The 24190-nt window shown below is 48.9% G+C and overlaps 1 protein-coding gene across 3 annotated transcripts; it reads left to right on the forward strand.

Moving 5' to 3' along the window:
* The first annotated feature begins 253 nt into the window (after positions 1–253).
* Positions 254–24190, forward strand: ARHGAP19 (Rho GTPase activating protein 19). 3 transcript variants are annotated; one of them, XM_061372463.1, is made up of 12 exons: positions 254–350; positions 12950–13215; positions 17589–17669; positions 18007–18216; positions 18805–19031; positions 19563–19649; positions 20580–20645; positions 21369–21557; positions 22249–22347; positions 22928–23020; positions 23383–23451; positions 23945–24190. In XM_061372463.1, the coding sequence occupies exons 1-12, from the start codon at positions 280–282 to the stop codon at positions 23999–24001; spliced, it is 1515 nt and encodes a 504-aa protein (XP_061228447.1). In that variant the 5' UTR covers positions 254–279; the 3' UTR covers positions 24002–24190. The 3 variants fall into 3 exon arrangements, with proteins under 3 accessions (XP_061228447.1, XP_061228449.1, XP_061228448.1); XM_061372464.1 differs by lacking the exon at positions 254–350 and adding an exon at positions 9189–10254; XM_061372465.1 differs by lacking the exons at positions 23383–23451; positions 23945–24190 and having other exon boundaries at positions 22832–22951.

Below are 24190 nucleotides of genomic sequence, written 5' to 3' on the forward strand. Positions count from 1 at the left end.
GGTCATCCCGGCTGTTCCCTCTCCTCGGGCGCAGTTCCTCAGCTCTCAGGGCCCGCCGCCACACGGGGCCCGCCGCCACACCGGGCCCGGCCGAGCCCGCTCGGCCTACAACTCCCAGCAGGCCGCGCGCGGAGTGGGCGGCCGTTTTCCCCCCGCTGCGATCGCGGATCGGCAGTTGCACATTCAAACCGGCCAATGGCGACGCGCCGGCACCGGCTGTAGCCAATGGCGATGCGTCTCCTGGGCGGGGCGGGGCCGAGGGGGTGGTGCGGCGGGCCAATGGGGAGGCGGAGCGGCAGGTATGAGATGGCTGCGGGAGCACCGGCGCCTGGAGAGCGGCGCGGCGGCAGGTAGGAGCGGGCACCGTGGGGCCGGCCGACGCCTCGCACCCTCCCGGGGGCGGCGGGGCTTCTTCTCTGATCCCTCGTTGTGTTGTGGGTGGCGGCCCGACCCGCTGCGGGCACCCGCACCGCCCGTCCGCAGCATGCTGCTGGCGGGCAGGCGCCGGCCCGTGCCCCTCGGCCCGCCCATTGCGGCGCTTTCCCGGCCTGCCACCTCTGCTGCGGTGCGGCTGCCGCTCCGCTGGCCCCGATCCGTTATGGGGGCTGTGTCTGCCCTGCAGTCCAGGCGGCCCCCAGCGCTCTGCCGTGCAGCCCCATGGGACTGCGGGTGCCCGGTGTGGAAGCCTCTAGACACCCCCGTGCTGTTTTGCCGCATCTCGGTGCTGCGGTTCCGTTGTCCCCGTTGGTCCCGCGGCCGGGGCGCGCTCCCTGCAGTGTCCCGGTGCTGCATTGCAGGGGAAATGCCGCCTGCTCCTCCTGCCACGGGAGAGACCCTGCTCCAAACCATCCGCCCTCGGGTTCTCCCCTTAACCCTGCGCCAGAGCTGGCGAGATGAGCCGCCGCATTTCCCCCCTGCACCGGCCGCTGCTGCCTGCAGAGGTACGGGCTGTGCTGTGCGGGGCTGGCTTCTCTCGCTGCAGCCGCAAAGCGAGTCCTAGCGCTGAGCCCTTGGCAGTTGCGAGGTTTGGTAGGGTGATGGCACTATATAGACTTGCTTCGCATCTAGCCCTCGTTCTCCCCGGCTTTGTCCACTCTACACGCGTTATTCTTGCTGTCTAAATACACATGTGATGTCAGCTTCATGTAAGTCACCTTTAGCACATACTCTTGCATGCATACCCATTCTGTAACTGTTGCCAGTAAAATAGTGAAGACTATGAGCACCTCAGTGCATCAGTGTTGTCAAATGACTGCTAGAAGGCTGTAATGTCTCTTTATCTTTCTTCCCCCTGCGTATCTAGTGTGGAGCTGCAAAGTGAGCATCCTTTGTGTGGTAATTCCTGTAGACTCGAAAAATGAATACAGCTGAGTGCTGATGCTTCATATCTGTCCTGATTCACAGTGGTGCTGTCCTGTCCTCTGCTGAGGAGGACCCATCTTGATGGCACTTGCTGTGCTTATTCAGAGGCACTGCTGTGGTGCCTGGGTTGGGGCAGAGCGTTGCTCTGGATGGAGGGATGAAGAGATGGTGCTCAGTGTGGCATGTTTGACTAGGGAGTACCTAAAACGCTTTGTGCAGCTAATACAACACTTATAGAAAGCATTTTAAATGTGACCTGGATCAGTGCAAAGGACTGGATTTATTTGTTATACGCTGACAATTGTCCTCAGGATGTAATCCTGCAGCTCTTTATGTCCCCCAGCAAATGACTGTGTTAAAGTTAAACCTTAAGTGCAAGTTTTATTCCAATGCTTCCTGTCACCCATAGGTAGCACTAGCAAGTCGATCTCTTGCTTTGCAGATCTATCACCACAAAGATTTTTTATTTTAATATATGTAGTTATATTTTTCAGTATGCTTCATGACTGTGCATTTGCCCCCGTTTCTTCTCATCTGGAGAGAAGTGCAACTTATCCAGTAAAGCTTGCATGCTGCGCGTGTGGTCTTACAGCATGCTGACTTAAAGACTGGAAATGAAAGCTGGTTGTCTTAACCTCCCTACCAAATGTTACTCAACATGATAAAAGATGATTTGTGTGGGTCTCTCTCCTGTTTGTGGTCTCTCTAGCCTCTGCCTTGCTCTCCATAACTGAGAATGATTGCAGTGTGCCTGAGTGCTCAATTGCAAAAGGGAAACATCTGTCTGCTTAATGAATGCATTTAACATTCAATTTGAGCAGTGCCTAAATGCCTTGCCAGGCACTCAGTGCTCATGTCAGCCATTTGATACGGCAGGGGTGGACGGAGTGAAAGGGAAAAAGCTATATGGGCCTGGGAGGTAGGATGAACTGGAAAAAGGCATAAGGCATTTTGCTGAAGTGGCTTGCTTTAGTATGCGATGGAGTGTCACTGCACAACTGGACATCAAGGGCTCACATCGTAAACAGGCGATCAAAGGAGCACAATTGCCATCTGTGTTTTACTGGAAATAGGAAATATTAGCTGTAAACATGACTTAATGGCAAAAAGTCAGCGACTTGCTGAGGGTCATGCAGGAAAAATGGTTGATTTCAGAGTTAAAGGCAAGTCTGAACACACGGCTCCTTTTCTCTGAAGATAGCCTGGAGCCCACGATAATCCTATTCAAGCATTCCCTTTTTCATAGCCCTCACTAAAATCTTTGAGACCTGGACTTGCCTTTAACCCCCTGCTTAGTCCAGTCCCTGTCGGGCACACATCCAGATACAAACTCAAGGCTGTGTTGCATCTGCAGTATTTTTGTATGTTTGCATGTAACACTCTGTCCTGTTCTCATCCAGTGCCTGGGATGGGCTTGGACAACAGGATCCTTGTTCTGCTACACTTCAGTTTATTGTCTGTTTGCATGCAGGGGGAGCACTGCTTGCCCACGTAGCCCAGAGCAGTGTCTGGGACTCCTTGCCAGGCTAGTCATTGCCTTGCTGCTGTGTGCACATTTATATGCACATGAAAATGTCACTGGGCTTCGTTAATGCTCTTTTAAAGGTGCCTGGACACTCAATTCAGCCTGAAACTGAAGCGCTGAGTGCTGGACACTGTGCTAGGAAATTGAATTCCTTGTCTTAAAGGTTAACAGTCTCCAGTGCGTGGTAGTTTAATAAATGGCATGAACAGATGGGAAGGAGACAGGGCAGCATGGAAATGTTGGCTAGCATCGAATGATTGCACTGAAGTCAAGTTCCTCTTGGAAATACTGTCCCACTGTATGCTGGGTTAGGCTCTCGGTCACAGCTGGGGCCTTGTATTTTCCACTTGCTTCAGAGTTAGCTTTTTCTGTAGGATCTCATTTTCACTTTTCTTTAGCTGAAGCCCTTCCCTTGGCCTGTGTTCTGCTGGGTTCAGGCATGGACCTGCTGTGCTGCTTTTGTGCAGGCTTTCACCAAACCTGTGCTGGGATCTGGGGAATGACACCATGAGTTCCTGTGTTCCCAAGTTGCAGTGGTCTTGGAGCCAGCATGGACAGAGAACTGGGAGGAACCATGGCTCCATGGTGTGCTAAATCTGTCTGACCCTTTGTTTGAGAGCTTCACAGGTTGGTGAGCTCCTGCCCTCTCATCTGGGTAATGCACTACACTCACTGTTGTGTCTGACAACCAGTGGGCCCTCTTCTCCAAGGGCCTGCTCCCAGGCTCTTGGCCTTTCTCACCTCTACACACAGTAATTGTGATTAAACTATCTCGAGTTTCCTCATAATTTTTGTCAGGAGCTGTAGATAGCAGGGAATGTGATAAGCTGCTTAAGTAATTGCCTGCCAGCTGGCTGACGAGAACTTCTAATGTGTTTGCTTTTGGCCTATAAAGCTCTAATAATTTGGACTTTGGCCAAAATATCCTTTCTTCTCGAGTGGTAATGTGGCAGCTCTGATTTTCAGAGGCAGGAAGTTCTCAGGGGAGCCGGCATTAGTTTCCTTTTTTGTTTTTTCTAGAGCTCAGACTCAAGGTTGAAACGTAGCTTTATGGTTTGGGAGTTCCATATGGGCATTCCTACAGCCCTGCTCGCGAGCTGTCAGATAGCAGGAGACAAGCGTGTGACGGCTGCCTGTGCCTTGGAGAGCGGGAAGCCTTTTAGGAAACATCCTTCACAAGCTCTCAAGGGTGCCTGCAGCTCCCCTCTCGTACACAGGCCACTCGGCACCCTCCTGCGCGGCCGCTGGAGCAGCACATCAATTCATCCCTGCTCACTGGGCTCTGCAGAGAATCCAGACAGAGGTGACCTGTCAGGTGGGATGGGAAGTGAAGCTGCTTCTGATCAGCATGGGAGAGTTGCACAAAGTGACAGTATAGGTTACTCTCATAGGAATTTTGTTATCTGTATGCAATGTTCCAGTTTTTGACATCCTAGCCTGCCCAAATCCCCTTCAAAACCACTAAGCCCCCATTCTGCTTGCTTTGGTGAGTTAATTGTGCTGCTTTGTGCATCCCTGTCTGTCTGGTGCTGCATGCTGTGCTGCTCTGCGGCTGGCCCAGCCTGTTTATCTGTGTGCTTCAGCAGCCCTGACCAGATGTCACCAGTTTATTTCAGTGCTGGCATGCATCCAGGTGTGCCTCATTGCAGTTCCAGCTTGTGAGAGTTTACACATCTGGAACATGGGATGTGGCCTCTGACATACTCGGTGGTGTCTGCAGAGGACTGCTGATGAGAAGGGATTTGATGTGCTCTCATCCTTTGTAAACACCACCATGCTACAAAATACAGATGCAGGCATGCAGCTTGCCCACTGCTCCTCCAGAGCCAAGGAGCATTATGGAATTACTGAAGCGTGGCTTTCTGAGTCCTTTGTCTGTATTTGCCAGGCTGTGACCACAGAACCGTACTCAACAGTAGTTGAGAGCTGGCTGTGGGTCTTGACCCAGGTCTTGGCATCACCTTGGTCCACTAAAACCAGCAGCAGCCAAGTGACCCTGTGAGTGCTGCAGCACTGGCATTGTGATGCTTTCTTCAAGTGCTGACAGTTGAAGGCGGGATGGGATTCCCAAATGTATTCTAGGCGCCAGTTGATGCTACCAGTTTTGGGTGGTTACCATCCTGTGGGAGTGCTGGAGGAAAATACCCTTTCTGCCTTGCTGGATTGCTCTGAGTTCCCGCACTAGTTGCTGCAATAGGTTGCTAATTTTGCTGTGCTAATGTTACGATTGCTCAATTTTTCATGCCAGAAGTAAACTTGATTGTTGTGAGGCTCCTCTTTATAGATGGTAATTCTGCTCTGACCTGGGCGCTGGCTTGGAGCCACAAGCTTGAGAAGCATCTACATGATGTATCTTTGCTAGTGTCTAAACTGCATTTTCGCTGCCTCTGGCCTCTTATCTTCAAGTGTAAGCGTGACAATCAGAGGTGCATGCAGCACGTTCTGAATTCTAGAGGCCAAGGAGGTAAAGGTGGGCCTGGGCCATGCTTCTTATTGGCTTCCAGGGCACTCAAAATGGGGAAGTAAAGAGGTTATGAGAGCAAGCGAATACTGCCATTGTTGGCAACTGGAAAGTACCCATTGGCACACTGGGGATACAACGGACATGTGTGGACCTTGCAGTCCTCCCAGGTAAGGAACAAAAATGGGATAGGAATAAAGTTGAAGAGCAGTCAGTTGGTGCGAGTCCATGGACACATGTTCAATGGAGAATTTTAGATTACACAAGAAAGATGTTAGGGTCCATGGGAAGAAGAGGTGTCCTTTTAGTTTGTTACACTTGTAGCCAAAGGTCCTGGTGGGTAATTCTCTAGCGCATGGGGAGAAAAGGCCTAAAATACTTGTCCTAGACATGGGACATAGTATTCAGCTACCACCTGGCCCCACAGAGTACTGCAAATCTATGGTATGTTATTCACAATGGCTTCAATTAGTAAAATAAAGCAAAGCCAAATTCGTTGTTTTGTCATGACTAGAACTATATGACTGGGGAAGGGAAAACACATAAATTGTTTCTATACAGACAAGCCCGAGGCCATGGTGACCTCCCAGAGGAGAGGCAGCATTCCTGCCCAGCGTGTTCTGGGTGGTGGGAAGTGACTGCAGGGTTTCCTCAGGCTGCGACCCTCCCACCCTGCTGCAGGGGTCCGGATACAGCCACACGGTGCCCTGTGGTGCTGCCTGGCTCCTCCAGCACTGCTGGACTGTTGTCTCTGCCTCACCAGTGCCTGGAGCTCAGCTCTTACATCCTCAGCCCCACGTCCCAGCCGTCCTTGCCTGATAGCTTTCAAACCAGCTCCTTTGTGCTCAGTCCCATGTTGCCCCTCGTGCAGAAGCTGGATTTCTTCTAAATGTCTGCAGTGTGACCTGATTATTTTTCCTGTCCTTCCTCGCCCTCCTTTTTAATAGTGTCTACAGAAAAGCTGGCAGAGGTTGGTTCTATCAGTCATGCTGACTGATAGTGCTGTCTCTTCTCTTGGGATTCCTCCTTTTCTGTCCCTCCAGCATTCATTTCAGATTTAGCTATCAGCCCTCTAAAGACCGGGGTATTGCCTTTGTTCTGTGTTTGTACAGCATGGAGCACAGTGGAGTCCCCAGCTGTGACCGAGGTTCCCAATGCCACAGTGATAAAACTGAATAGATCAGCAACGAGAAGAGGCAGCTGCTGCCATCTAAAAAGATTCAGTTTTGGTGCCGATTTCAGTGAAATTGGATCTAAGGCTCCTCTTTTATTGCTGTTCCCAGTAGGGATTTATATTAAAATAAAGACACAAACTTTAGACTGCATTGAAAGTCATGAAAATCGGAGTGGCGTTGCTGTTTAATGCTGTTAGACCGTGTTAACCTGATGCTAAGGCATGTATATGAGCTTGCTCGATCCTTAATGTAAAATTGCTGGGTTTCTGGCAGTAGCTGTGCTCCTGCATTTTTACAGAGCCTTGGGTAGGAGGCTGAGCCCACCACACAGCGTGGGATCATCCAAAGCTGTGCTGCTGGTGGTGGGAAGAAGACTTGGTGAGGAGCACCGCAGTGAACATACGGTTCCTCTCTGAGGCGCCTCTTAGCACTAGAAGGCATCTGGATGCTCTGATGTTGTGGTGATGGCTGATTGAAGTATGGCTTTGATGACTTTAAAATATTCCAGTGGCTATTATGAAAGAGATCGCAAAAGAATTCACTGAGGTCAAACCTGAGAAATTTCATGCTGAAATGGAAATTTCTTGATGCTTCACATATATCAAGCTGTCTCGCTACTGCAGTTCTCTTTGACACTGGCAATATCTTGCATTTTATCCAAAGCACACTTCCTACCCGCCCCCTCCAACCCTTTTATCTTCCCAGATAGGTCCGTCTCCAGGTTCACACCGCAGATGTGTAGCTGATGTTGCCGCCGTCTGCTTTGAGTCCTTTACTGAGACAGAATTTGAATTCATAGGTTGCAGCAGTGACTGGGATATCCAATTTACCCGCTGTCTAAAAGACGGCCTGGTGTTACATTAGTTCCAGGTTGTCCAGCACAGGCTGCCATCGCATAATAGCAGCTTTCTTCACCAGTTCCTTGCTGTTTAAATTGCATATTATTATCTGTTTCCCGTAGCCAAAAGGCTGAATCACTCCATGTTAGCTTTTAAATGGGAAGAAAGCAAAGCAAGATTTAAAAAGGCAGTGTTATGTAGTATGTTGTAGTTGTATGAAGTCCAGAGACAGTAGGCAAGGATTGGCATCCACTGCACTGTGTGCTGTGTACTCATCCCAAAAGGACTCTGCCCCTAAAGACCTTATGAGTATAACCATATGCAAAAATTGCTGCATGTTTTTCTTAACGTTTTTCAGAGGCAAATCACTCATCTTACGAAGAGCTGCTGTGCCAAATCTGAGGCCTGAATGTGATCTTTGTTACGCTATCTTACAAGAATGTCAGTCTGAAGTACAGTCCTCAAAGCAACCTCAGCTGTGGAGTCACTTCTAATGTCTCTGCACTCCGTTCCCATTGGACTTCTTTAAAGCATATTATTTTTTTAATCTGGGAAATAATTTGTCTTTTAGTCCTTTTTACTTAAAATGATTCCACATAATTCCACTATGGTTCTTTCATCTTTGCAAAATCTGGGATGGCTCCTATCTGGCTCTGGAAATACTGTCTTCAGACATCCTTATTAATTGATTCCTTACTCTGGCACGAGATAGGAAATGATGCTACTTCTCTCTCTCTGGGGAAATAGGAACCAGCTCACATCTGTCCCATCCCCTTTGTGCTTAGCCAGGCAAAGAATTGCTCGTGTTTTGTGTTCTTTAGAACTGCCCGCTTATCTCCCTGCTCTCAGTATTTGGTAGCAGCCTGGCTTTTTCTTGTAGTCTAAAGATTTTATTATTACAGAGGGAGATTTTCTTCTATTATCCGCCTTATTTTCAAAAGCTCTTTAATCCTTTCGTGAGTTTTACAGCAAAACTAGTCTACTGTGGTGTGTCTGAAGTGTTAGCTTCTCAGTGATGACATACAAGTGCGCAAAACTGCACCGGAGATGGATTTTGCCCACTGAATTAGATACATCAGGTTCATCTGAAATCTGCAGTTTCCAGTTTTTCCACTTTCCCAGCTAGACAAACACAGCCCCCTTTTTCCTTTTTGGCTGATTATGCTCTCCTTAGGCTGTATTTCATGTTGCTTGAACCTGTTTCTGCCTTCACATGGGTGGAGTTAGAACAATACAAAATCTGTAAAAAGCCACTAAAACAGTTAGGTCTCACCTATCTGAATGCAAACTTGCTGCCACGTGAGCTAATCTGCCTGTTTGCACAGCTTTTGCACCACAGGGTCAATCACCAGGTTTTGCCAGTTAAAGTCTTATTTTTGTCCTAGTTTCCAAGGCATTTCCCTGGCCTGGATCTAGTTACCTTAGGGATTAATTGATTCATCATGATTTTGACCTCCTGCACCATCCACTCCCCATGAAATGATGGGGCTGTCATGCCTGCAGCAAGAACGTTGTGTGTGACAGACAGCTTTCTTTGTGACTTGGCTGGGATCACAGGCTTCGCTTCTGAAAGATACCAGAATGGCAGGAATCTCAGCACAATATAGGACCCTTTTTTTTTTTAATCTGCTGTCTTAATCACAACCCTCTTAGTACAAGATTTCATTATTCTTTGGGATTTGATTTTATTCATGGGATCAGAGAGGAAGCCATTTATTCCTTTATTTATTATCCTATCTTTTTGACGTGTCATGAAGCAGTCTGAGATCGCAGCGTATAGAAAAATACAACTGTAATTGCAAGCAAAGCCAAAAAACCCCAACAAGAAATCCCTCAATACACGATTGTCTCCCCTTTGCTGCTGATATATAAACTGTGAGTGTAGGTAGAGTACATCCATCTTCCTTTTTTTAACATGAAAACAGCAGATGGGGCACACGGCTTTTTCTGAAGGTTGTAGTGTGTGCAGCAGTGAGGATTGGCAGGGTTATTGTGTGTAAAGCCAGTGGGGGCTTCATCTTTGCTCAGAAATAGTGGTTTGCTTCACATTTCCATTTTGATTAGCAATAATGATACAAAGGCAAATTCTCTATGCGAGGAAGAGCTGCTAATAAAGTGACCTTTCAAAATTAAGTAGCTCATTGAAGTGCCATACCACAATAAGTGTATACAAGGCTGGTCCCAGCTGCGGCAGGCAAGGAAACTGGATGGGAATCTAGAGAAACGTGGAACGGGAAGCCTGAAGTGGATGAACAGCACATGGTGGCACAGTAATGGTGGCAAAGAGCAATGGTGCTGTTCCCAGCTCTGGAGGGGGTGATCTACATGTTTTGCCTTTGAAAGCATCTAAAAGAATGCAAGGCAGGGGCAGAGAGTGTTTCTAGGAAGGTTTCTGGCCATGGGGTTGTGCAGTTAAGGGACTCCGCTATTGTCCTGACAGTGCTGTAACATCCGATGTGCTTGGATGCTGTTGGGAATGTGTTTGCATGGCTTTACTCATGGCAAACGCAGTGTAGCTTTGGAGCTATTTTGTGGATTCCTCTTGGATACAGGTGGAGAACACTTCATACCACGCTGCTCCGAATTCAGAACCCTGGTTTCTATGTAGGAATTATTTGCCGTTAAACTCCAGCTACGCAGCCTTTGGCAAGAGACATGAATCAATTTGTCCAGCTTTTCTTTTCTGTTTTGTCTCTGTGTGAAGGCTGATGCCCAGTGTGTGCCAAGGGGGCCTTTCAGACCCAATAATGCGCCCTTGTGTCTCGTAGCATGCGTGGAATTTGCATAGGCTGTGCTGGGACAGGCAGGTTTCTTTTGTTGCTGGAAACAAGGAGCAAGTTCTTTTCCCTGTCTCTGCTTCCTAATGCCTCTCCAAAAGCTCTCAGCACTCATGTAAGAAATTTACTTTTTATCTTATTTATTTCTGAATTAAATGTTGTTAAACTTTCTGTGACTCCTACCAGGGGCTGTGCAGAGGAGTCATGTCAGTCTGTTCTAGTTGATGGAATTGCTTGATTTCTGTTCTCTGAATCTAGATAGCTAATTGTCATAGAGAGCAGATAATCTGTAATGCTTGATGTAACTGCTGCAAAGTATTTGCATATCTTCTCTGTGGGGAAACAAAACTGCTAGTGAGTGAATAACAGTGCACGGATCATTGCAGGCAGGGTCACTGGGCCTATACACTTGCTATTAACCCTTCTCAGGATCTGTATTGCCACAGGATGAGTTGTCATGGGTTTCAGGCCAAGGGCTTGCTCCACATTATGGGCAGAGCCGGCACTTGTTTGTGCATTGTAGCCCTGGGCAATGAAACGCAAATACGATCAGATCGATTGGCAGTTGCTTTTTGGCAGCAGATACCAAGTTGCTGCGTTTCGGCCTTGATTTATTGCAGGTAACAAACTGCCGAAAACCAGGCTGGGAGGTGCTCAGGAAAACGTGGCCCCCATTTGGAGCTGGCAGCACGCTTGCTGGGCCGCTCTGCGCCACGCAGCTGGGAGCCTTTAAGAGCGTTCCATAATTTCTGATGACCTGGCAGGCTGCCTTGCAATCTGCCTCCCAGACCTTCCTCCTCACTGTCCTCTTGAAGGAGCCTTTGACATCCATGGGGAGCAGTGGCAAGGGGAGAGGGGTTTGTATGGATTCTCACAATGCTAGCGTTGCCGAGAGCCGGGTTTCCTCCGATGTCAGCAAATCTGAAATCCCCTTGTGGAGCCCGAGTCGCAGCTTTCATTCTCTTATTCTGATCACGCGTTCGGGAAGTCACACCAAGATGGTCTTCAGGTCAGAGATGTACAGCAGCAGCTCAGATAACTGTTGGGCTCACAGATAGGGCGTGGAGGCAGGCTGGAGTTCAGCTGACCTGTCAGTACATGCTTTGGTGTCCTCCCATTCATCAGCCACTGTTGATTTACATCAGAACAATAAGTTACTGAGATCTCCGAACTAGTGGCTGAAGTGCTCTGCTGCTTGAACCAAAGAATGTAAGGTCCAGTGGGTTGCAAATGCTTTTGGTGTCATGTGCCGAGCAGTGAGTACAGATGCCCAGTGTGGTCTGAACACAGTGATGTGGCCTCCACCCCTCAGCAGAGAGGAGAGGCAGGTCAAGGTGCTCTGGTGTTACGTGGGAAGGCTTTGGAAGGAAAGCCTTTGGCAGGTAATCAGCAGAGCAAGTTGTTTCTTTTCACTCCTAAGGGACTTACGTGGACGGGGGGGGCATTTCTGTTACCTGTGTTCAGTTAAAGCTCACAGCTAAGGAGGGATGTTGGAACGGTGGAAAGCAAATGATTAAAGGGTTGAGGAATGTCCCACAGTGAAAGCATGCAGCATGCGTAAGCTGGGTGGGTAGGCATTCTCCACCTAGAGCCCTGGAAGAACTGGCATGCAGTACTTTATAGTATGCACCAGGGCAGTAGCTTGTGACTGGAGAATAATGACACTAATCCTCACATTTAAGTAAAAGAGGGACAGGAGAAGCAAGCTGGGCAACTCTAGACTGTAAACTGGGCTTCAGAAGCATGCCAGTGTTTGAAACAGTGGTGGGAAGATGTTGAGGGAAGACCTAGAGGTAGATGAAAATTGGGATAAGCTTCAAGTGTGAGCATTAAAAGTGCTGATTAACCTGAGATATCTCTTTGATAATATCTTTATTTTGATTCTAGACATGATAAATATAGCTTACCTAACCTCTGGTAAGGCTAAGTATCTGTTACAGATAACGCTCAGTAGAGCGGTGTCTCAGACGCATCCTTTTTCCCATGCCACATGAGAAATGGAAAAAGCAAGCACCGGTAGAGAATGCCTGCTTCAGGGCAGCCTGAAGAAGAGACAAGAGCTGTCTGAGCTGGAAGGAGATGTTTTAGGAAAAGGGCTACTAGGGGTTCTCAAAGACTGTGTAGCTTGTGCTAATACTGATGAGTCCATGCTCACTCCGCAGTCGGGAGTGCATAGCTGGGCAGTTATTGTAGGTGGCTGAAAGCAGTAACCAAGCTGTAGGCAGTTTGTCACCTGGGAGGGCTTGACCACATCTCTAGAAGAACCGTGGGTCAGGGTTATTGCGTGTTTATGATCTTAAAGTTCCAGGGCATGTGAATTATCTATGCGTTGATAGGAAGGTAGGGATGATGGAATGGCAATGGGAACTGAGGAGTATAAGCTGTCCATGAAAAAAAATGGGATTTAGGCTTTTAGGGCACTGGGAGTGAATTTCTGGGGAGGAAGGAAGAAAGAACCAAATTTACTTATGACTGGGAGTGGTAAGTTAATGTAAAGTGTTTGGTGTCATCAGCCTGAACCGGCAGGATATAGATGCAGTGAAAGTTCTACTTGGGCATTGCCATGTGTTGCGTATGTTACCATGATGTTAGTCTTGGGCTGTGTTGTACAGGCAGGCCAGAAATGGTTTTGCTCCAAAGGGAAATGTAAGTGCACTGCACTGAACTCTCACTAAAGACAGACAGTACTGTTGGTGTTGACTGGTGGCTCCTGTGTCAGCAGATGTCTCCTTCAGGGCAGAGCAGCTGGCTGTAAAACTCAATGTAATGAGGAGTTACTGTGGGTTTTTTTCTCCTTCCCTCTTTTCCAGTGATGCCATCTGCAGTTTTGTCATCTGCAATGATTCCTCCCTCCGCAGCCAGCCCATCATCTTCAACCCTGACTTCTTTGTGGAAAAGCTGCGCCATGAAAAACCAGAGGTGTTCACAGAGCTTGTTGTCAGCAACATTACCAGGCTCATTGACTTGCCTGGGGCAGAGCTCGCCCAGCTAATGGGAGAGGAAGACCCAAAGCTGCCTGGGGCAAACAGCACAGCCTCTGGATTTTTTCGTTCTCTGATGTCTCTGAAGCGAAAGGGTGAGTATCATGATGCCTGGTGCCCACATTCAGGGTGATGCTGGCTGTCATCATCCGTTACATGTAGTTTACAAAACTTCTAGTGTAGGCCTGTTGTTCTGTGCTTGTGTTGAATGCTTAATACTATAGGGCTTTAATCTCTGGGAATGGCACCTCTGGAAAGGAGCAAATGGCAAGGGAGTTCACCCTGGAAATGTCTTGCTACTTCTAGAGTACCCTCCTCCTGGGGGGTTATTGCTGTGGTTTCTGACAGGCTGGCCTTGATGGTGTGCTTAGTGCACTGCATGCCACCAAGGTACAGCTTTGGTCCCTGGGTGTTTCTGGTCTGGCTTGGGTAGCACTGAGCTGGCGAGGGGTGCCTAAACAAGTTGCAGGTTCTTCCAACACACACCAAGTTGTCCTTGTCTCTCTGCTTGTCTATGAGAGTCCGTACTCTGTTTTCCTTAGATCATTAGCTTTCTTTGTAAGTGACAGTATATCAGGAAAGGCCGAGAGCACCAGGCTCTATGAAGACCAACAACACCCCGGTTTTCCAGGCCACTTCACTCAATGCCCACTGTTTCTTTCAGTTGCTGTCCCAGATCTCTGGAAGGTCTTGTCTGAGCAGCTCAAAATCCATAAGCATCTCCCATTCAAATGCCAGTGCCACTCTGATCCGCATCCCAATCCAGTGAGTCAGTGGCAAAGCTCTGCAGATTGAAGCTGTTCAAGCCCAGAGTCAGCCCTGAGAGATGACATATTTCTCTTTCACTCTGAGGCAAAATTCAGCTGGAGTTTTCTTCTGGTAAACAGACTATTCTTATCTTCTCTTTCAAGTTCAGCTCTCTTGGTTATGAAATATTAGCCCTAGGCCTCTTCTCAGAAGTCTGAGATTTGCTTTTGAGCACAGTTGTGTTCAGATCTTTTTTTCAATGGCTGGCATTTACCACTGTTTTGCTGTAACTAAAAGGCTGTTATAGGTGTCTATGTGCCTTCTTCCACCTCTGCCCCCACTCAAGCACAGCCTGGTTCTCCTGGTAAGTTCAGTTAAACCTTCTCATCTAGACAGAAACTGCCTCCATCTGGGCACCTCACACATCCCTCATCAGCTCTGGTTTCCTAGCTAGACTGGCTGTCTGCTGGCAGAGAAGCTGTGGGTAGCTGCCTTCAGATGTTGGCAGCCTGAGGTTGAACACTTCTAATTAGTCTTCCCCTTCCTTTGAGCAATTTTGCTATTGTGAGTACCTCTGAGAAGAGAGCTATCACTATGCCCTAGTATGGCTTTTTCTTTTTTTTATTCAACCTTTATATAGTTTCTCTAAGTGTTTCTCATTCAACCAAACCTATTCCTCCACTGGGTTTCATAAGGACAAGCTCTGCAGCCCCACTGCTCAGGCTGAATTTTCTGGTGATAACTTCAGCCCCCCACTCCTCGCTCAACCAGTAGGAACCTGGTAGATCCACTCACGCTGGGCTGGACGGCACTGCAGGGGAAACTACAGTACGGCAAGTGAAGTCCTTTAACACCCTTAGGTGAGAATTATTCAGTATTGCCGTCTTGCCTTGCTGCTCCATAATAACAGGTCTTTATGCTGCCCTCAAACTGAAGATAGGCTGTGCTTGTACCTGGCAGCGCTCCTGCCTCTGTTCTCAGAGAGTAGCAGGACACTTTTCCCTTGACAAGCAGAAATGAATGAGTAACCAAGTTGAAAGTGTTCTCCTGGTGTGTATAGAAACTTTCATGTGTTTATCAAAACTTTCCTAGCAGAGGCCTGTAAGCCTTCTCTAGCTCGTGTTTTTAAATTATCTGTACTTTGCTGGAGCACTGCTCTTATCAGACCTGACATCTCCTGCTAACTCTGTTCCCCAAGAGCTTCGCTTTTCCCCATTCAGCCATCCCCATGGCCATGTGTCTCACTACAGCTAGGGTGAGCAGATGTTTCCAAGTCTGCTGGCTGCACTCCCGGGCTGCAATGGCAGTGTCTCCCTGCATTGACAGGCACTGTCTGTGAACTCCTTGGCTGAACTCTGAGAAAAAGAAGTTTGTGCCTGCAGAGAAAATCAGTTTCATGTACTGTGTGTTTTATCTTGGAGCCATCATTTGTTTTCCTTTGTGTTAGAGACCAGCTAGAACAAACAGGTTTTATTTCTTCAAAGCCAGAGGCCAAGGACCATAGAGCTCAGAACTGATCAAACTGCAAATACTTACAACTTCTTTGAGCATCAGGAAACTCAATCTCATGCTGCTTCTTAGTTTCAGAAGCAATCATACAATAACATCTAAGCCTTCCATAACTCAACATCCATTCTCCAAACACAGCTTTCAAGTTTCTTTGGAATCTGATTCTCATTCAGATATCAACTTCTGACTTCAAAGGTAAACATAATTTGCCAGGCCCTGCATGTCTCAAGAAGTTGTATTTTCCTCTTCTCTTCCTGGCCACTATTGATTATACCTACTGAATGTCTAATGAGTTCAGTTTTCTTCAAGGACGAGAATCTTTTGCCAGCTGTTCCATCCCTTCAGACTCAGGCCTGTCAGATCCTATGTGTGGATCAAGGGCTCACATCACCCTCCTTTCTCCTGCAAGACTGAAGCATGCTCGTTACCAGAGGGAAGTCAGAACGCTCTTGATTTAACAGGATGCTGAAGTTTCTGGTGGCTTCCCATGTATTTTAGAAGTCCTAGAAGAAAGCAGAACATTCTTCAGGTGGAATAAATTTAGTTGCATAGGAAGGCTGCTGAAGAAGCACACAGGGTTAACCAGGTCTTTCCACATGCAGTGAGCATCAGCACCACAGAACAGTATCGTCTGCAGTACAACAGACCAAAAGCTGGTAAAATCAAAATGTACTATGGGGGGGAAAGGCAAGAGAAAGCTTGTGGGGGATATAATTTTTATCAGACCAGCCAATGCACTGTTTGGGTTGATGGGCTATCAGTTGTAACAGTAAGAAGGGAAATATTCAGCCACAGAAAGCTGGGGTGCAGATGCCCAACTTGCCCAGAGAAGTGGCCCATGCTCCTGTCAGCCTAATGGAAGAAATGAGGAATATTCTCTTCTTAAATCTGTTGGCTCTTAGAAGCCTTAGTGCAAGGGCAGGACAAAGCAGCTCTGCGCCTGGTTCCAGTTCCCAGTCCCAGTCAGCACGGTGTGGTATCATCTATCTTGCTATTATTAACAGCATCTTGTCTCTAGCTGCAGTCGAAGCCTACATGCATCTGAGGGAAAAGAGGTGCTCAGGGCTCTGGTTGCTGCCAGTGAAGCCCTTGGGAGTTGCCTCAGTGTTCTGAGGGGTAGAGTGTGCTGGCTGTGGGTATGGGATGGAAAAAGCCATTCACCAGCAAGACTGCATTTATTTAGACATACTGTCCTGCTGGATAACCACCATCTTCCTGGAAAGCCCCTCTCTGGTCAGGAATGTTTTTCTGCATTGGTTCAATGAGTGCCCTTCAATTAGATGGGCTTCTCACCTAATGTTTCCTTCCATGCAAGGATCTCCTTCCTTTCAGCTCAGTTGCTTCTATCTTCTTTTGGGGCTGTGCCCTCTGTTATTCACTGGAGTTCTGGAGCTGGCAGCTCCTGCCCATCTGTAACAGCCACATGAGATGAAAGCAAACTCCAGGAGTGAGTGAGAGGAGCTGTCAGTGTTCCATATGGAGGAGGGCCCAGCTCATTGTTTTGCTGCTGTCCTTTTTCTTTAATATATATTTCTCCCTTGTTCAGCCCTTGTACTTTACTGTACTCAGGCCAGGGCAGCTGACATGGAAGAGAGATTCACTGGGATTGGGGAATTCCAGGGATTGCCCATCCCTGAAAAGGAGGTCAGTGTGAGCCAGTCAGATCATGCCTGCTTTCCCCAGTAGTGTTTGTTCTGCTCTCCCATAGACTCATAGCTGCACCTCTTATTTCTGCTTCACTCCATGTCAAGCCAGTGAGGATTAATCTGGACTTGGCTTCCCAGGTGCAGAGTGTGACAATGCAGTAGGCACCCAGGCGATCCAGGCTGTCACATCTGCCCTTCCCACTTCAGTCTTTCCATAAGGTTCAGGCTTGCAGATGATTTGCCCTTTAAAACTGAAGCATCTGTTCTGGTGTTGTTTTCTTTTCAGGAACTATAGAATGTTTGCTTTAGCTGATAAAAAAACTGTAATTAAGCTGAGGTAAGAAGCACAGTGATGAAGTCCTTGTAAGTACAGCATGGTGAGATGAAGTGACTTATTTTGGAGTGCTTGTGATATCTCACATCTGTGGGAGTCCTTGTGACCACCACCCTTGGCATTTTGGGCACTGGTCTTTGCATGCTGAGATCCTGTTCTTTGGGGACCACTCACCTCTGTGGCTATTGGCTTCTGAGTTGCTTGAATACATTTGTTATCTTCTTTTCTGCAGAGAAAGGGGTGGTGTTTGGCTCACCGCTGACAGAAGAAGGCATTGCACAGGTTTCCCAACTAATTGAGTATCTGCACAAAAGTAAGTGACTCTGTCTTGCTGTCTTCCTATCCCGAGGGGTATTTGTCCTGCCCACCTCAGGTGTCTGATGCAGAGAGACTGAAAAGCTCTGAGCTCTCCAGCAGCAGGAGTCTGAGGCTGTGACTGCTCCCCAGAGTTGCCTAGCAAATGTGTTAATCTCTTTCCCTCTGTGCATGGACTTTTTCTACTGATGGAGCCAGCTTGAAGTCATGTCTCTGAATGCAGGTCATCGAGGTTTGCTGTCAGGCTCTGGAAAGGGGATGGAGCTGCTTTGGTAAAAAGATGGGAATCAGCCTCTTGTTAATCAGTGGCCTTTTTTCTCCTTTATGCCAAGCAGATCTGAGAGCAGAAGGCTTGTTTCGGGTGCCAGGCAACAGCATCAGGCAACAGATCCTAAAGGATGCTCTGAACAGCGGTACAGATATTGACCTGGATTCTGGGGAGTTTCATTCCAATGATGTCGCCACCCTGCTCAAGATGTTCCTGGGTGAATTGCCAGAGCCACTGCTCACACACAAGCACTTCCATGCCCACCTCAAAATTGCAGGTGAGTGATCAGCAAGAGGCAGACATGATTAGAGGGAATTGAACTAACCTCCTCAAAAGCTGGTAATGCTACAGAGCTGCACAGTAGGTTGTGGAAGTGTAATCCTTAAAGGCAGATTAAGAATGAAACTTCCTGTCATCTCAGCCTAATGGTGAAAAGACTGGAGCTGAAAATCCTAAGGAATCAGACAGTCTAGCCCAGTCTTCCCCCTCCAGCAGTAAACAGACACCTACAGGAGTGGAGCCCACACTGGTAACCTGGGTCTTCATCTGTTTTAAGCCTGAGGTGTCTCCTGAGCAAGGTTTGGTTTCTGTGTATGTAATAGCTGTTACTGAACTACCTTATCTGAACTTCTCCATTTTGCCTTCAGCCCGTTACAGCTCTTAGCAGCTGTGTTGTCCTCTGGAATGAGTACCACATATTAACACATCAGCCTAGGAACTGGGGGGAGAGAACTGTTGTCATGGGTTCAGGACAGCAGTGGAGGAGTCTGGAGATGTGAATATGAAGAGGGAAGGGTAACCATTGCAATAGGCTTGCTGTTAGGGAATGTAATGTGTGTCCATCTTCTGCCTTGTGATTCGGCAGACCTGACGCTGTTTGATGAGAAGGGCAATAAGACCAGCACTCCAGACAAAGAGCGCCAAATTGAAGCCCTCCAGCTGCTGTTTCTGATCCTTCCTGCGCCCAACCGCAGTCTGCTCAAACTGCTGCTGGACTTGCTCTACCAGACCGCCAAGAAGCAGGACAAGAACAAGATGTCTGCCCACAATCTTGCCCTCATGTTTGCACCCCACATCCTTTGGCCCAGAAATGTGAGCAATGCCACAGTATCTGTGGGTAGGACGTTGCAAAGTAGAAGGCAGAGTCTTGGCAGGCCTGTAGGGGAAGACCCAAGATGGGAAGATTAAGTACTGATAGAGTGATGTGAGGGTTGGAGGGTGGGATGGTGAGGTGGAGCTTCCTGGCAGGACTCAGTCCTAGTGTTCAATCCAAACCTGCTGTAGGTTTCATTTGCAACTGATGCTTCATCTTTTTCAGTACAATTCAAAGCACAGCACAGTCCTACTTCTTTTAAGTATAACTTCAGAGAAACCTTGCAGATCTCTCTTGTGCTGCTTGTGAACTGTTTGGCCCTAGAGCAGTCTAGCTCTCCTCCTCCCAGAGCAGCTTTAGCTCTGTGAGCTCTGGTTATTGATGTGCTCTGAGCCCTGCCTGCCTATCTCCTCCAGAGCAGGTCTTCTGCTGAGGCACTGCGTGTCTTTGTCCCAGAGACAGCAAGGGCAGCAGAGACCCTTCCTCTTCCCCTTCTAACTGCTGTGCCTTTGGCTGTTTCCCCTTGCCAGGTGACAGCAAATGACCTTCAGGAGAATATCACCAAGCTAAATAATGGAGTGACCTTCATGATCAAACACTCTCAGAAGCTCTTCAAGGTAAGTATGCTCTGGGATCTTGCTTTCTCTGGCCCTTCAGCAGGAAACTGAATGCCCCCTGTCCAGGCAGATCCCAAGTGTCAAGTGTATCTTCTGGGTGCTGTCTTCTACAATAGGAGGAGGAGGACTTCTGCAGGAAACTGCTTCTTTAGTGAGCAGGGAAGAGGTAGGGCAGTGAGCAAAAGGGCAGGGCAGCCCAGGAGAAGGAAGACCTCCCATGGGTGGCTTTGCCTGGCAGGTCAGCAGCACGGTGCAGTGTAACACCACCCTCTGCTGGACACCCAGCATGTGCTGCCCGCCTGGGAAATGGGGCTCCTGGGGGCACGGAGCCACTAGGCTCCCCTTGGGATCAGGCAGGATAAGGAAACTGAAGGGAGTTCTGCTGGGTAAGTGCTGCCAAGAGCTGAATGCCTCATGCAGCGGGTCACTTTGTTGTGAACTTCTCAAGCCACTGCTGTTACAGGCACCCCTGCAGTCTTGGGCCCCTGTCTAGCTCAGAGCAGGGGGCTCTGGGAGGACAGTCAGGAGTGTAAGGTTTTCTGCAGGTTCCCCCAAGGAAGTGTTTCTGCAACAGGCAGTGTCATGACTTCTTGGGACCTTCCTTGTACTGTAGGCATCTGCTCTTTGCAGAGTCCTCCCATAGGAAGTTCCTTTCTGCCCTCTTTCTCAGGCTCCTCTTTGGCTAGCTCAGAGCTGGGGGAATTGCTTGGAGAAAGTTCCTGTGAGCCCTGCTCTTACTCTATGTCGCACTTGTGCTGGTTGTCTGCATCAAAGGGAACTGTGAACAGAGACTGCACTGAGCACATGAAATGCCATTGCTTTGTCTGCCCTGAATGGCTGAGTCCTGATGGAAGTGGTGTGTGCGTACAGTTGAAGTGCCACTCTTGCTGGAGCCAGCACATACTAAACATACTTTGCTCATTATCACAGGCCCCAGCGTACATCAGGGAGTGTGCCAGGCTGCACTATCTGGGTTCCAGAGCCCACACATCAAAGGTAAGGCCAGCAAATGCAGCACCTGCCCTTCATGAAGGCAGAGGCTGTAGTGCTATGAATGGATTCTTGCGAGTGAAACAAGCTGAAAACAAACCAAGTCATTAAAGCATCCCAGAGAGCAGGAGCGAGGGAACCATATGGTGCGGTAGTGCAGGTGGCTACATTAGGGAAATTGGGCAGAGTTGAAGCATCTGTTAATCAAAAGCACAGGGAAAGCAAGCTACCAGCCCCTGTTTAGCAGCAAACCTGCTCTCTGTGCCCAGTACATGTAGCACCTGCTCCTTCATGGGGTTATGCCTTCCAAACAGACAGACCTGCTGCAGTGGCCAGGCTGCTTGGAACTGGGGCTGGGATAAAGGTTTCTTGCTGCCACTGGGACCAATTTGCCTGCGTTGCCAGCAAATGCTTCCCTGCCTCGTATAGTTCCAGAAGAGGGAAGATGAATTCCAAGGAGCTGCACTGACCCTTCTCAAGCCTGGAAGGGCTTCTGCAGCTGGCATCTGCGAGGGGAGGGAAGAAACAATGGGGTCACCTTTGCATTGCTGTCACCTCTTCCTGGCACAGGGCCTGCTGGTGCAGTGCTGCTGCAGAGGGGTAGGGAAAACACAGCCCTGTGCATTCACTGGGGTTGAGTCAGCTCATGAGACTCTTCCCAGCCTGGCTCAGATGGGTGGCTCGTTTGGATTAAAGCATGGCAAGCAACTGCTGTCTCCGCTTTCCCAGGATGACCTGGATTTGCTGACATCTCCTGGCTCCAAGGAGCTGCAGCCCCTCAAGTCTCAGAAGCGAAGCCGGCTGGACACTTGCCATCAGGAGGAGACCCAGCAGCGCACAGAGGAGGCACTGAAGGAGCTCTTTCGTCATGTCAACAGTATGCCTGACTCTGCAAAGAAGAAGAAGCTTATTCGGCAGGTAATGTGGGGATGCAAGATACCTTTGGGGTGTGCTTGTCAGCACAATCCTGGGCACAGAGCTAAAGGCAGGGCCTTGAGAGCTGCTCCTAATCCTGGGCAGGCCGGGGAGGTGGCTCTGAGCTGTGTAAGGGGCAAAGCTGTAAGAAGGCAGGGGAGGAGGCTGTCTGTCCTGGATGTGGCTCACCATGGAGCTTGCTGCATCAAGCTGTGCTTTGAGCAATCTGTTTTCCAAGCCAGGGACTTTCCAGTCAGCAGCTCTGCAGTCCTGATCATGGCCTTGTTGAGCTTCTTTCCTCAGAAAAGTCTTGTCCTTTCTTGCCTGTGGGGAGTGGGCAGACTTGTCTCCTCTCAGTCCCATGAGCATTTCCAACCAACCTCCTGCTCCAGAGACTGGTCAAAATGGTCAGCACCAGCTGTGGTTGCCAGTCTCCAGCTGCTGCCTAACCCCCTTTCTGCTCCGATACCTGCTGCTTTTGGCTAATCTGGTAACCAGCATAAAGCAGCCTCACACCCAAGCTCCCTGTAACCCTGGATTGGAGATGTCGCCTTCCTCCTCTTTCTTCTCCCTGCAGCAGTGAACGGCTTCTCCCTTTTGGAGTCCTGAAGAGGCAAACTGAGTTCTAGGCGGAGGGCAACAGGTAGAGCGACTGTATAACTGTGCTAACATACTGCCCTCGTGTTTCTTCTAGTTTAATAAGCACCCTACAGCTCTGACTCCTGGCTCTGAGGTACCTACATCCCCAGCACCACGACGCACCCGCTCGCGCTCCTTCAGTGGCCTCATTAAGGTAAAGGCATCCTCTGACCTGTGCTCTCTTCTGTGAGTTTCTGATATTGCTTTCTGCTTCTGCCTTCCCCTGGCTTGAATGAGATTCTCAAAGGGTAGGGACTGTTCAGAGTATTGGCTGCCAAGGAACACAGAGCCACTGGGGACAGAAAAGGCAGCACAGTGACAATAAGGCCTTGTTAGTATAAAGCATAATCATGTATGAAACACATGGCTGTAGGATCTATGCATCTTTTTGAAGGACTGGTTGCTTCCCAAGATGAGATGAGGACTTGCTGGGAGCTGATCATGTAGTCTAGCATGTTAGTACACTGTAGGCTGCCCCACAGCAGCATGTACCTGCTTATCACAGACTGGGCTCCTGGCCAGGCCTCAGGTCAGCTCCCAAACCCTTTATAATCGGCTGCCTCAGCAGAGTGGCACAGTTTCAGATGGTTCTGCTCTACAGTCTTTGTCCCAGCTTGGCTTCCTTTTTTCTTTCCCAGCATCCAACTGCTTACCAGCAATGCATCCTGCTCCTTCCCTTTGCTTTTCACTTTGCACTCTAAGCACTATCCAACGGCCCTCTCTTCTTATGGCAGCGAAAAGTTTTGGGAACCCCGGTTATCCTGGAGAGGAAGAGCAGGGATACCACACCAGAGCCTGAGCGAGTCAGCAAAGAGAATGTGCATCTGGTAAGAGCTGCCCCCAGCACTGTTAAAGCTGCTGGTGGGGAAGTGTATGAGAGGTGTTGAGTGCATTTTGGGCACTCATTTCAGTGATCCTTGGGGACCTGCTTGCTGTTCTCTGCCCAGGAGAAGGCTTCCAAGTTTATTCTGTGTGATCGTGGTTTTGGGAAGCTGCTGTGAAAGCTGAGCAGATGGCAAGAGCAGCATCGGAATGGGGAGGCAGCACTGGGCCTCCACTCCACTCCAGTGTTGCCCCTCTGTGCTCCTGCCCAAGAGTGGATTTAAGCGATAGCTGCTCTCTGGTGGTACAGGCTGTGGATGGCACTTCATTCCCCAGCTCTCTACTCTTGTTCTCTTCTCTTGTTCAGTTACAGAAATGTGGATCTCCTGCTCACATGTCCCAAGCAAAGCTGAAAACCTTGGAGGGCAGAAGAGAGGTGAGACTTATTTCTTCCTGTGGGGAGCTTGGCCTGCTGGGCTCTGATGCCTGCAGAGATGACAGAGTGCATGTAAGGCTCTGTAATAACTGCTGTCCCCTGACTTGTAGCAGTCTGCTCCATGCCAAGCTGCAGCCAGTTGGCATGCTGGAAGCCAAGCCTTGATGGGTTTCATCTAAGCAGGTGTGTACAGCCCTCCTACCCATGAGCTGGCGTGGTGGCTGTTACAGGAAGCAGAGGGAAGCTGGCAATACAGTGTAGTGCTATAACAGCCTGTCAGGGTGGCAACAGGACAAGAATTTGGTGCAGCCCAAGACCAACTGCTGTATTGGTCCCTGTCTGCTCACTGTTTCTTATCTAGTGTCCTGCTTTGGTAAAAGGTGTGGGACAGACTCCAGGGGGGAATCCTTGCAGGGAGAGGACAGCATGTTAACCATTTCTTGTGCAGTATTGTATGTCTCAAGCATCCCATTGCTCTAATTCTCTGCTCTAGGAATCCTGCAGACGCATGCGAACCCGCCTGCTTTCCAAGGATTCATCATCCCTCTGACTCTCCTCACACCAAGGCATGGGTGGGGAATGCCCAGCCTCACAAGCTGTGAATCACGTGCTGCACGGAGAGGGGAGTGCTGCAGGCTCATGGCGACCTTCCCCAGCATGGCAGCGCTCTTGAAACTGGACCCTTTGCAAAGACTGCAGGGACTTGTTTCTTTGTGTATATAAGTTGTATTTCATCCTA

Source organism: Neopsephotus bourkii, unplaced genomic scaffold (assembly GCF_033783945.1).
Source record: "Neopsephotus bourkii isolate Nb327-2 ecotype Australia unplaced genomic scaffold, CSIRO-AGI_Nbou_v1 NB_1615, whole genome shotgun sequence".
In the NCBI taxonomy this organism is placed as follows: Eukaryota; Metazoa; Chordata; class Aves; order Psittaciformes; family Psittacidae; genus Neopsephotus; species Neopsephotus bourkii.

Bases quoted from the DNA above. Each gene is read 5' to 3' on its own strand.
- ARHGAP19 (XM_061372463.1), top strand. From the start codon at position 280: ATGGGGAGGCGGAGCGGCAGGTATGAGATGGCTGCGGGAGCACCGGCG. The intron at 17,670-18,006 runs GTAAGTGACTCT...TATGCCAAGCAG, and splicing joins AATTGAGTATCTGCACAAAA to ATCTGAGAGCAGAAGGCTTG. The intron at 20,646-21,368 runs GTAAGGCCAGCA...CCGCTTTCCCAG, and splicing joins CCAGAGCCCACACATCAAAG to GATGACCTGGATTTGCTGAC.